Genomic DNA, 12959 nt, shown 5'->3' on the forward strand with positions numbered 1-12959 from the left:
CATATAACTTAATTGGGAATGTTTGCCTCCATAACTAAAGGGTATTTTTCCTTATCTTGAAAATCTGATAGTTTTATTGGGGTATGTCTTATGATTGCCCTGTAACTTCATTTTCTTCTACTTCAGAAAATTTTTCTTTAATTACAGTTTTAAATCTTGCTGTTTTTCCAGGGACTCCATTCTGCCATCTGTGTATTAGATCTCCTCTGCATATATCTGTGCCTGTATATATGCCTGTTACTTTCTCTGAAATCCTTTTTATCAACTTTTTCACTTTTTATTTTTTCATCATTTATATTCCCTTACCATGTTTTCCACAAGGTCTGTGCACTTTGTGTTCTTTCTAGTTTTTAATTCTGAAATAGTTTTTCATTTCTAATTTTTTCCTGAAATCTGTCAGTTTTTATCTCCTGTCCATCTCTTCTTTAGTTCTCATATCTATCTTTGAGCTTGCCTATTTATGATTTGTGCTGTTTTTTTCTAAACTTAGATTGTTTTCTTAAATTATTTTAAGCCATTGTGAAATAAGAGATTATGGTTAATGATCTTAGAACATTTAATATTTGTTGAGCTTAGAATAATTTCTGTGACACTAATAAGCTAATAAAAATGTTGAGCCCATTAAAAGTAATCATCACTTAATTTTTTTATTTTTCAAAATACGTATTATTTATTTTATAAGAAATACATATTCATTATTTTAAAATGGCTAAAAGAAAAAACATTTAATCTCCCTGTAGTTTATCATCCTGGAACATAACTTACTCATTTTATTTTTTCACACTTTACTTTGTGAATATATGCATGTAAATTGAAATCATATTACGTATTAAAAAATGAGATCATTATTATGTATATTATAGTGATCACCCTTTTTTCTCCTGGTAAAATATTAGGACTATCTTTTCAGGTCAGTACAAATGTATATCGTATTTTTAATTTCCTTATTGATGGGCATTTTGGAGTTGATAACTGTGTTGAAAATATAATAAAAAATTGAAGTATTTATCTTTGTATACTTATTATTTTCAACTTTTTTGTTTTATTGAGATGTGATTTACGTGAGAAAATGTACACATTTTTAAGTATATAATTCCAAGAGTTTTGACAAAGATAAATACATGATAAACACCATTCTAGTCAAGATATAAATTATTTCTATCACCCCTGAAAGTTCTGTTGTGTCTTGTTGCAGTCATTTCTGCTGTACCTGCCCTAATAACTACAATCTAATTTCTGTAGCTGTCAATTAGTTTAGCTTGTTCTAGAGTTTTATATGCATTAAATCATACACTATGTATTTTAATTCTAGCTTCATTCAAATTCAGCATAATTCAAATACTTATTGAGTCAGTTTTGGCAATTTATATATATATATATATTTTTTTTTTAAAGATTTTATTTATTTGACAGAGACAGCCAGCGAGAGAGGGAACATAAGCAGGGGGAGTGGGAGAGGAAGAAGCAGGCTCATAGTGGAGAAGCCCGATGTGGGGCTCGATCCCAGAAAGCCGGGATCTCGCCCTGAGCCAAAGGCAGACGCTTAACGACTGCACCACCGGGGCGCCCCTGGCAATTTATATTTTTAAAGAAAAGCATCTATTTAAATTTTCAAATTTATTGCTACAGAGTTTTGCTTAATAACATTTATACTTGAAAATATTTTAACTGTGTTCATTCTTTGTGTTATGTATTTTTGTCTAGTTTTTATCAGTTAGCCTTGGTAGAAATTTATGTTTCATCTTTTCAAGCAAACTTTCTTGAATTTTTCTTATGGTGGTTATTTTTCATCATTGTTTTCTGTTTTATATTTGTTATCCTATTTTCCTTAAGTTTATTTTATTTTATTTTTAGATTTTCAATCTGAACCCTTAATTTTTATCTTGATAATAATAGCTTTTAATCTTTTAAACATTCTTCAAAGTACTGTATTAGCTGTATCTCCTAAGTTTTGATATATAAAGTTGGCGTTGCTATTTTTTTTTTAAGATTTTTTATTTTATTTTTTAAGATTTTATTTTAGTTGAGAGAGAGAGAGCACCAGTGGGGGGGGAGGGCAGAGGGAGAAGGAAAAGCAGACTCCCCATGGAGCAGGGAGCCCAATGTGGGGCTCCATCCCAGGACTCCCAGATGATGACCTGAGCTGAGGGCAGAAGCTTAACCGACTTAGCCACCCAGGTGCCCCTATTTATTTGTTTTAGAGAGGGAAGTGCGTGCAAGCATCTGCACCTGAACAGAGGGAGGGGCAGAGAGAGCACGGGACAGAAGCAGACTCCCTGCTGAGCCTGGAGCCCTGTATGGTGCTGGATCTCTCTGAGATCATGACCTGAACCAAAGTCAAGAGTCGGAGGCTTAACCCACTGAGCCATCCAGGTCCCCCAGGCATTGCTAATTTTTAAATGTTTTTTTTTTTTTTAAATGTGTTTTTGGTAAGCTTATGGATAAATTTTTTATTTCTTGACACATAAAAGTATTTTATAATAAGATAGATTATTTCTTTCCTATTCTAAAAATATTGTTATAATTAGTTGTGATTGTCTCTTTTTTGTTTTAATCTTTTTTTTAATACGTCCTTTCTTGTCTTGGTACTTGGACCTTGGTTTCTTTGTTTTTATAGTCTCTAGCATTTTGGCCTATATGTATTCTATTTTAAATTCTATCATTAATTACTATCTACTATTTATCAGTAATTAGCTATCATCTGTAGTAAATGACCATTATCTAATTTTAATAAGTGATAATTATCTAATTTTCTTGTTTGAGATGAAATGCTAAAAAAATAACAGTTTTTTTTGCCTTACTTTTTGGGGTTATGTGTTTCCTGGGATTTGCATAATTTGGTTTAAAAAAAGATCATGCTTGCAGGCATTGGCAAAGAGGATAGGACTGGGAGAGAACAGAGCTATGCCTTATGAGTTATCTCCGAAGGGCTAGAGAGGAATATCTGTTTGATAATCTGATTGGTCAGGCTATAGTGAATCTTGAATCAGTAGACAGATGTTGGTGGTGGTTTGAAGCAGCAGTCCTTTGTCTTTTTCAGGCAACTAAAAAAGTGATAATTTACAACCATAAAATTCACTGTTTTTATTTTTTAAAGATTTTATTTATTGATTTGTTAGAGAGCGAGCCAGCACGTGTGCACACAAGCAGGGGGAGGGTCAGGCAGAGGGAGGAGAAGCAAACTCCTTTCCAAGCAAGGAGACTGATGCAGGACATGATCCCAGGACGCTGGGATCATGACCTGAGTTGAAGGCAGATGCTTAACTAATGAGTGACCCAGGTGTCTCAAAATTCACCATTTTTAAAGTATACATACATTTGAGTGGTTTTTACTCACAAGGTTGTGCAACCATCCCCACTGTCTGGTTCCAGAATGTTTCATCAGTCCAGAAAGAACGCTGTACACATTAGAAATCACTCCACATTACCCTCTCTCCTTAGTCCCTGGTATCTACTCATTTATTTTCTATTTCTGTGGATGTGTCTACTCTACACATTGCATATGAATGGAACCATACAATATGTGGCCCTTGGATGTAGCCTTCATTACTGCCATCTTTTGCGTTAACATTTTCTAGTGTGCCATTTTAATTTCCTCATTTCTTTTACTATATATTTTGAGTTGTTTCCTTAGTTGTTGCTCTGGGGAATTACAATTTATCTTAATTCATAAGAATCTAGTTTGGATTAGTGCCAACTTAATTTCAATAGCATGCAAAAATTTTGCTTGTAGATAGCTCCATTTCCCTCTTTTCCCATTCTTTTGTGCTGTTAGCATACAAATTACATCTTTATATACAGTGTATGCTCATCAACACAGATTTATAATTGTTTTATGCACCTTTAAATCAGGTAGGAGAAAAAAGTTATCAAAAAAAATTATACTTTTTATATTTACCTATCTACTTACCTTTACCTGTAGTCCTTATTTCTTTGTGTAGATTCAAGTTACTGTCTAGTCCTTTGATTTCAGCCTGTAGGACTTTCTAATATTTCTTGTAGGACAGGTCTGCTGGTGGTGATTTCTCAGTTTTTGTTTAACTGGACTGTCTTAATTTCTCTTATACTTTTGAAGGGTAGTTTTATCAGATACAGAATTCTTGGCTTTAGTGGGTTTTTGTTTGTTTTGTTTTGTTTTGTTTTTTGTTTTTGAATCACTTTGAAAAGTATTCCACTGTCTTCTGGCCTCTGTGCTTTCTAATGAGAAATCAGATGTTAATCTTACTGAGGATACCCTTACAAATAAGGAGTTGCTCTTCTTACTGCTTTCAACATTTTTTTTCTACAGCTCGATTATGATGTGTCTGGGTTTAGGTCTCTTTAAGTGTAGTTTATTTGGAGTTTGTTGAGTCTCTGAATGTAGATTAATGTTTTTCATCAAATTTGGGGGAGTTTTCAGCTATTATTTCTTCAAGTTATTTTTTCTACCCCTTTTTCTCCTCCCCTTCTGATACTGATGTGTATCTTAGATATGGTTGCTATTGTCCCACAGATCTCTGAGGCCTGTTCATGTTTCTTCATTTTTTTTTCTTTCTATTCCTCAGACTGTAACTGTTCTCAGACTCTATCTAATTGACCTATCTTCAACTTCCTTGATACTTCTGCCTCCGCATATCTGCTGTAAAGCCTCTGTAGTGAATTTTTTTTACTTTACTATACTTTTTGACAACAGACTTTGTATTTGATAAGACATGGTTTTGTGCTTTCCTTTAGTTTTTTAGACATGGTTTGCTTAAGGTTTTTGAACATACTTAAAATTTAAATTTTTTTCCTAGTGGGTCAAACATCTGTGCTTCCTCAATTGATAGGTTTTTTTCCTATGAGTAAACCATACCTTCTCATTTCTTTTCATGTCTCTTTTGTTGTTATTGTTGAAAAGTAGACTTTTTAAATAATGTGGCAGCTGTAAAAATTAGAATCTTCTCCCTCTCCAGGGTTGTTTGTTGTTGCTGATTTTGGTAATTGTTGCTTGTTTCGTGATTTTCCTGAATTAACCCTGTAAAATCTGATGTCTGTACTTGGTTAGCTTAACGGTCAGCTTATGATTATACCAGAACCAGTAAATCTACCAGTCTTTACTGAGGGAATCTGTATGCATTTGGGGCACTCCTTCAGTTGACAGCCTTGCCTTAACCTTCATGTCCTGCTTGTTCAGAGCCTCAAGTTTAGCCAGAGTTGTGAGCTTAGGGTCTTCTGAGGTCTTCCTTATCATATGCACAGCCCCAGGCATGCATACAGCCCTCTGCTTGCATATGGCCTTCTACATTCCCAGGAATATATTGGAGCTTTTCAAAGCCCTGATGGACATCTTAGTCCCCAGCTTTCCTTTTAATCCTTTTGGTTATTGTATTGTTTGCCCCAGCTGTTTCCTGCTGCCTATAAAATTGTTTCTGACAAACACCCACCGAAGGGAGAAGGGTTTTTTGTATTGGGTGAGCTCAGAGGTCAAATAGAAATCACTTTGTAAGTGGGGATCTTCTGGAGAACCGTCATACAGGTCAAATAATGACAATTCTTTGGGAATGAATCTTTGAAAGATTCTGTTCCATTGCACTCCCTTTGGTGACTACTAGACTGCACCAAGGATTTTAGCAGGTTATTTTTAAAGGCTGTCATGCAGCTAAAAGCTGGAGATGGGACTAGGGCACTGATATTCAGCTGTTTTTCTTGAATTAACACCCTCCAGGTTTCTGCAATCCTTTGGTTGGTTTCCAAATGTCTGGAAAAATTGATTCTGACAATTTCTGCCATTTTTTTCATTGCTATTACAGAGGAGAGAATTTCAGAAGTCCTTAACTCTTCTATTTTCAGTGATGTCACCCTCAGGCAGCTTTTAATCTAGTAGAATCAGAATGGCATGAGTTGAAGGTTGGATATATTTTCTTAATTTCGTTCCTTTCTGACTTATAATTAATATCTTTTTCCCCCTTTAGAGTCTGGAGAAATCAGACTTAGGAACCAGCCTGTCTAGATTTAAATTCTAGCTCTGCTACTTAATAGATTTATGACCTTGGGCAAGTTACTTAACTTTTCTGTGCTTTAGTGTCTTCATCAGTAAAATGGAGGTAGTGATAGTACCTACCAACAGAATTGTGAAGATTTGAAAAGTCAAATCTATGTAATGTACTTAAACAGTGGCAAATAAGCATCCAATAAAGATCACCTGTTTTTGGAAGTTAGGATGTTGAAAATTTTAGTGTGAATCTTTTATTTAGTTTTGATTGTATCTTTCAGATATCAAGGATTTGTTAACTTCCCAGTGAATGTAAGTTTAAAAAATACTGTAAAAAACATTATAAAATATATTTTTTATGTTACTATACAAATATGAGTCCAAGAAAATATACATTTCTTATATGCTGTTACTAAGTAAGTACTAAAAAAGTGTAATGGAAATCCCAGATAAAGTTTAATGAAGAAAGCTCCTATTACGTTATTTATAATATTATGTTTATTATTTTATTAGGTTAATAATAATGAAATGGTTGCATTACAACGAGAGCCCAATAACCCTTATGATAAGAATGCAATTAAAGTAAACAATGTGAATGGAAATCAGGTTGGCCATTTAAAGAAAGATCTTGCAGCTGCTTTGGCCTATATCATGGACAACAAATTGGCACAGATTGAAGGGTAATGTACTTTTAGAGTTTAGTTTTAATAATATTAAGTTGTGATCTTTGAATTTGTTAAGAGGCTATATAGTTGTCCTGACAACTTTTATCACTGTGCCTTTAGTATGTGTTCAATAATGTGTTAATTCTTTTCCCATCTGCCTCTACTACCCCAGCCGTGGAACAACTATTCCCTTATTTTCCTACTAAATTATTACCATGGAAAAAATAGACTTTGGCTCAAATATTAGGAAGTCCACACCATCTGTCCAAACCTTTTAGTGCATAGATTTGGGAGTTTGGAAGTGTTTGTTTAAATCAGAGGTTGTAAACTGGTAGCCTGTGATCATATGTAGGTGAGTTTCATTTTGCCTACATAGTGTTTTATAATTTTTCATTTATTTCCAATATTCAAATACCTGGATATTCTGCATTTTATACAGGTTAATTTTTTCCCTAATGTAAAAATTATTTATGAAGATTTCTCTTGACAAAAGGAGGAAGATCTGACCTTCATTTTCACAGGACATCAGTTGACTAGAGCAGAGTAGCAGCTGCTGCTTTAGGCAAGGCCTAAACTCTCCTAGTTCTACCACCTCTTCCTTTTTTTTTTTTTTTTTTTAAAATTTTTTNCAGGGGGAGTGGGAGAGGAAGAAGCAGGCTCATAGCAGAGGAGCCTGATGTGGGGCTCGAACCCATAACGCCGGGATCACGCCCTGAGCCGAAGGAGACGCTTAACCGCTGTGCCACCCAGGCGCCCCCACCTCTTCCTTTTTTAAAACTCCCAGTCTCCTTGACTAGCTTTTCTCTATTAGGCATTTAGTCTGTGATGTCAATTTAAGTATGGAATGTTTAGAATATGAAAAGGTGAGGTTGGATGATAAATGCTCAGTAATGTCCTCTCACTTTGTTTTCTCCATTCTCAGTTCATTAAATTTTTTGGATATTGAGGATAAATTTTTAGTGAATCCTGGATCAAAAATATAGTTGATGCTTGAACAACGTGGGTTTGACCTGCACAGGTCCACTTAAATGCAGATTTTTAAAAAAATAAATGCAGTATTGTACTGTGAATGTATTCTGTCTTCTTTATGATTTTGTTAATGTTTTCTTTAGCTTACTTTAAGAACAGTCTGTCATGCATATAACCTACAAAATACGTGTAAATTGACTATGTTACTGGTAAGGCTTCTGGCCAACAATAGGCTTTTGGTAGTTAAGTTTTTAGGGTGTCAAAAGTTGTATGTGGATTTTTGACTGTAGAGGGGGTCAATGTCCCTAAACCCCATGTTGTTTAAGGGTCAGATGTAGTTCTTGGCAAATCATTCCCCATTCTCCCAGAATGGGTTGCTACTCTCAGTGGTTCTGTTAGTGAAAGCTCTACCCTTTCAATTAAACTTACTGTTGTACCTATCTTATAATCTCAGTTATAGGCTATCCTGCTTTATTCCATCTTTTCAGTTTCTTCTGGCTTTCTGTTTCAAAAACAGAGTAACAGAAACTGATTGTTGTTGATCCTATTCCTTGTACTTTTTCTGTCTTTCTGATTTGCCCAAAAAGTTCCTTATTTCACTTCCTTGCAAAATTTGAATGTGATGTTTATAATTTAATGTGATTTAATAGTCACATTCTTAATGGAAGTAAAAAATAACAGTTCTGATTTTCACTCTCTCTCTCTCTTTTTTTTTTTCCTCCCTTCTTAAATATAATAGGGTTGTTCCTTTTGGTGCAAACAATGCCTTTACCATGCCTCTCCATATGACTTTTTGGGGAAAAGAAGAAAATAGAAAAGCGGTTTTAGATCAGTTGAAGAAACATGGATTTAAATTGGGACCTGCACCAAAAAGTAAGTTTGAGTTTAAACTCCTATTATTTTGATATTGTAAGATGCAAGATTTGTAAAACATTTCTCCTCTTGAGAAATAATTTGAGTTTGTTTAGCTAAACTAATTTGTGTTGAAGGCTCTGAGTTGTAACTTTTCTTAGGAATCTTTTTAAGGAAATCCCCTGATTTTTTTTTTTCTATTTTGAAATAATTATAGATTCATAGGAGGAGGTGTGAGTGTTTGTGAGAACATACACATGCACACATACGTACGAAGAGGTCCTGTATTCCCTCCCCTAACTTTCCCCAGTGATAATATCTGGGAATCCCTGATTTTAAACTTCGCCTTTGATAAATTATAGACAAAAAGAATTTTCAATAGGGAATGAAGAAGTATTATTTATTTGGCAAGAGTTTGTTAAAAAATGTGGAATTATTTTAATAATGTATTTTTTAATGACTTTTAGTTTTTAAAAAAATCTTTTAAATATATTTAGAACACAAGTTCTAGAAGTTACTAAAAGGTAATTCATTTGGTGATTTTATTCTTTTCATTTTGTAAATTACAGCTTTAGGATTCAGTTTAGAAAGTAGTTGGGGCTCTGGAAGAGCTGGACCAAGCTATAGTATGCCAGTTCATGCTGCAGTACAGATGACAACTGAACAGGTAAGCTTCTTTTTTGTTTTGTAATCTAAAAGTGAATTTTAAATGTTGACGATTGATGTTTAAAAGAATAAGATAAATAATTGTGTGCTAGTATTTGTGATCTTCAGGTATGTTAAGTTATGAAACATGCTATACAATATGTATTAAAAACTTTTTTTTTTTTGAAGATTTTTTTGAGAGAGCAAGCGCAAGCAGGTGGGAGGGACAGAAGGGGAGAGAGAAGCGGACTCCCTGCTGAGCAAGGAACCCATCAAGGGGCTTGGTACCAGGACCCTGAGATCATGACCTGAGCTGAAGGCAGATGCTTAGCTGACTGAGCCACCCAGATGCCCCTATATTAAAAACTTTTATGTGAAAAGAAAGCAGTAATAAGGAATGCATACACATTCATACATATAGTAAAACACATGCATTGTTGTATATGCATGGGATGTTTTAGTATGTTTTGATGTTTTTTATTATTTGATTTTTTAATGTCTAAATATTAATTTTAAAAAATTGACACTTGAAACTACTCTTTGTTTTAATAAGGTTGCAAGTGGAATGCAAAAATAATTCCAAATCTTAGGCATTAGTGTAGTTCTTAACTTTGTCTAATTTGTAATCTAAGATACTGTTAGGCTGAGTTAATTTGGGGAAAAAAGGGATGTAAAATTAATTAATGGAGACAGTCTATAAATACATCAATTTTTTTGTCTCTACCTATCTCTGTTAGCCTTTTTGTCTTCTAATTGTGGTTCTTCTCTTACTGCTCATTATTAGTACGGCTTGAGCCTGTGTCTGGTGGGTAAACCCCAGGTTACCTCTCTAACTTTTTTGATTTGGCCTGATATCTTCTGGGCTACTGCTTTGTATTCATGTGCTAATTTATAAAAGTAATTGTAACACATATATATTGCTATAGGATTAAATTAGATCAATTTAAAGAACCAACTAAATTAGTGTAAGATTAAAATCATCTCAATATTTTGTAGCACATAGCAGGTTGTTTGCAATAAATAGTAAATGAAGGGTCATCGACATTAAAAAAAGTCAAATAAATTTACCTGGTAGGATCTTACAAAATGTTTTAAATACAACTAATAGAATCACAGAATTTCAATGGCAGAAGGAACCTTAGAGACATTCTAAATCTAAATTATCCCCTTCATTTTATAAGAATAAGGTATAAGGCCGTAAAGGTTAAGTCACTTGCCCAGTATTATATATAGACTTGTGACAGAGCTGTGACAAACCCCAGATTTATCTCTTCTGTATTCTTTTGATTTTAACACAATTACCTCTTATACCCAAAGCACCTATTCTGCCTTCAGTGAGCAGTGTAGCAACTCAAAGAATATGTTAGGTACCTTTTGGTATTCAAATGTGTTAGTTAATTAAATGATTTGAAAACTCTGAATTAAGTGAAATTATTTTAATTGGTTTGTTTCATGGTGTTTCTTGTTGCTATTTGTTGTAGCTTAAAACAGAATTTGACAAATTGTTTGAAGATTTAAAAGAAGATGATAAAACTCATGAAATGGAACCAGCTGAGGTACTGAGCCAGTATTTTCTATTTATTTATTTATTTATTTGACAGAGACAGAGACAGCCAGTGAGAGAGGGAACACAAGCAGGGGGAGTGGGAGAGGAAGAAGCAGGCTCATAGCGGAGGAGCCTGATGTGGGGCTCGATCCCCCCGCCGGGATCACGCCCTGAGCCGAAGGCAGACGCTTAACCGCTGTGCCACCCAGGCGCCCCTATTTATTTATTTTTAAAAAATATTTATTTATTTTGAAAGGGAGAGAGTTTGCTTGTGCAAGACAGGGGAAGAGGTGGGGGATGAGGAGAGAGAATCTCAGGCAGACTCAGTGCAGAGCCAGGGCTCAATCCCACGACACCAAGATCATGACCTGAGCCGAAATCAAGAGTCAGATGCTTAACTGACTGAGCCCCTCAGGCACCCCCAGTATTTTTTGTTTAAAACTATTTGGAGTTTTAAAACACACTGTTAATTTGTACAGTTTTTACCATAAGATCAAGTGTTTTCCAGAATCTGCATGGAGAAAAAGAAAGGACTGGTTTTATTTCTATTTAAGACAATCCTTTTATTTATAGGCTGTTGAAACACCACTGCTTCCACATCAAAAACAAGCTCTAGCTTGGATGGTTTCACGGGAAAACAGTAAAGACCTTCCACCATTTTGGGAACAGCGAAGTGACTTATACTATAACACAATAACAAATTTTTCTGAGAAGGACCGACCAGAAAATGTCCATGGAGGAATTTTAGCTGATGATATGGGTTTGGTAATTATTTTTTTCCTTGAGTTAATAAAATTTTATTTTGTAATTATGATTTTATAGAAAGTAATTTTGAAGTAGATAGTGATAGGAATATGTTGGTGCCAGTGTGGTACTAGATTTCACTTTCAGTATAGAACAGTTTTCTCTGTGTCTTTCACTTAAAATGAGGTTATTTTTTTTTGTTTTGGTTTATTTGGTTAAGGTACAATTTAATTAGCAATAATGTATAAACGTATTTCTCAATTTTCTTTTGAAATTCAAGGTAGCTTATTTTTCATGGGTTTTCTTTTTAAAAAAAGGGAAAGACAACAATGTTACATAAAATTGTATTCTGTCACAGTCTTGTGATATACAGAGTATTAAAAATACATTTATGATTCCTTATACCAGCTGTTTTTATACTTTTTGGTCTCAGTAACCCTTACACTTACAGATTTTTGACAATCCCAAAGAGCTTTTTATATTTGTGAGTTATATCAATATTTATCCTATTAGGTGTTAAAACAAAAATTTTTAAGTTAGTAATTTAAAAATAGTTAATAAACTCATTACTTATTAACATACATGGCATATTTTTAAATGAAAAGGGACTATTCCAAAACAAAAGTAATTTTGATAAGACTGGCATTGTTTTACATTTTTGCAAATCTCTTTAATGATTGGCCTAAGAGATGAATTCTGAGTCCTCATAACTGATTTTTCATTCAGTGTATTGTGATAAGGTGTTTTGGTATAGGTACATAAGGATTAGTTCTCACATAGATATGTAGTTGGGAAATGGGAGGAGTATTTTAATAGTCTTTTTAGATAACAGTGTATAATTCTTTGATACAACAACAAAATTAAGCAAGTGTTTTTATTAAAGGTTAACAGTTATAATGTAGAACTTAAAAATGGTATCAATGAGCTTTTTGTACTGTGTTGCATTAAAATCCATTGGTGTAGCTTGCACATTGAATGGATATTGTACTCATGCATGATTTTATAACATCAGGCATTGCTTATTTGGAAAATATTAGTTCATTGAGTTACACAGATCTGCCAGATGTTGATGCATTTCATTGTATAGTATCAAAAGTTTATATTCTTTGATATTACTGCTAATCTTATTTGAAAGGCATTTACATTTTGGGCAGCTGCTGTGCTCATGATGTCAGATACACGTTTTCCAACATTCTAATTTTTGCATGAAAGTTCAGATTTTATCATTTGCAACAAATCTGTCAGTTATTTTCCCTTGAAGATAGTTGTACTTTGTTCATTTTTCAAAAAGTCCGCCACTCAGTCATGAATAACTGGTTGGCTATTCTTTCAAGTAAAAGTGGTGATGCATGGTGATGCATGGTGGTAGTTGAGCTTGTAACCTCTGTCTCACAAGTAATTTTTCTCTAGATAACTGATATTTTGGTGTGCAACAAAAGTATTTCTATGTGTTCTTCCCGTCTTGTTATACTTAGAATATTTACATGTGTACTTGAGGTAAGATTTAATAAAATTCATGTGTACTCCTTCATCAAGAATATTCTTGTAGAATATTCTTAAAACTAGCATTTTTTTTTTTTAACGT

At 33.8% G+C, this 12959-nt stretch overlaps 1 protein-coding gene across 7 annotated transcripts in view; it reads left to right on the forward strand.

Annotated features, from left to right (window-relative positions):
- Positions 1-12959, forward strand: part of HLTF (helicase like transcription factor) — a 52077-nt gene that overhangs the window by 2944 nt on the left and 36174 nt on the right. For all 7 annotated transcript variants that reach the window (XM_034661848.1, XM_011234522.3, XM_011234523.3 and 4 more), the window contains exons 3-7: positions 6467-6633; positions 8327-8460; positions 9009-9106; positions 10566-10640; positions 11204-11395. In XM_034661848.1, the coding sequence (XP_034517739.1) occupies positions 6467-6633; positions 8327-8460; positions 9009-9106; positions 10566-10640; positions 11204-11395 (666 nt within the window). The remainder of the gene's footprint in view (positions 1-6466; positions 6634-8326; positions 8461-9008; positions 9107-10565; positions 10641-11203; positions 11396-12959) is intronic.

This window comes from Ailuropoda melanoleuca, chromosome 6, assembly GCF_002007445.2.
Source record: "Ailuropoda melanoleuca isolate Jingjing chromosome 6, ASM200744v2, whole genome shotgun sequence".
Lineage (NCBI taxonomy): Eukaryota > Metazoa > Chordata > Mammalia > Carnivora > Ursidae > Ailuropoda > Ailuropoda melanoleuca.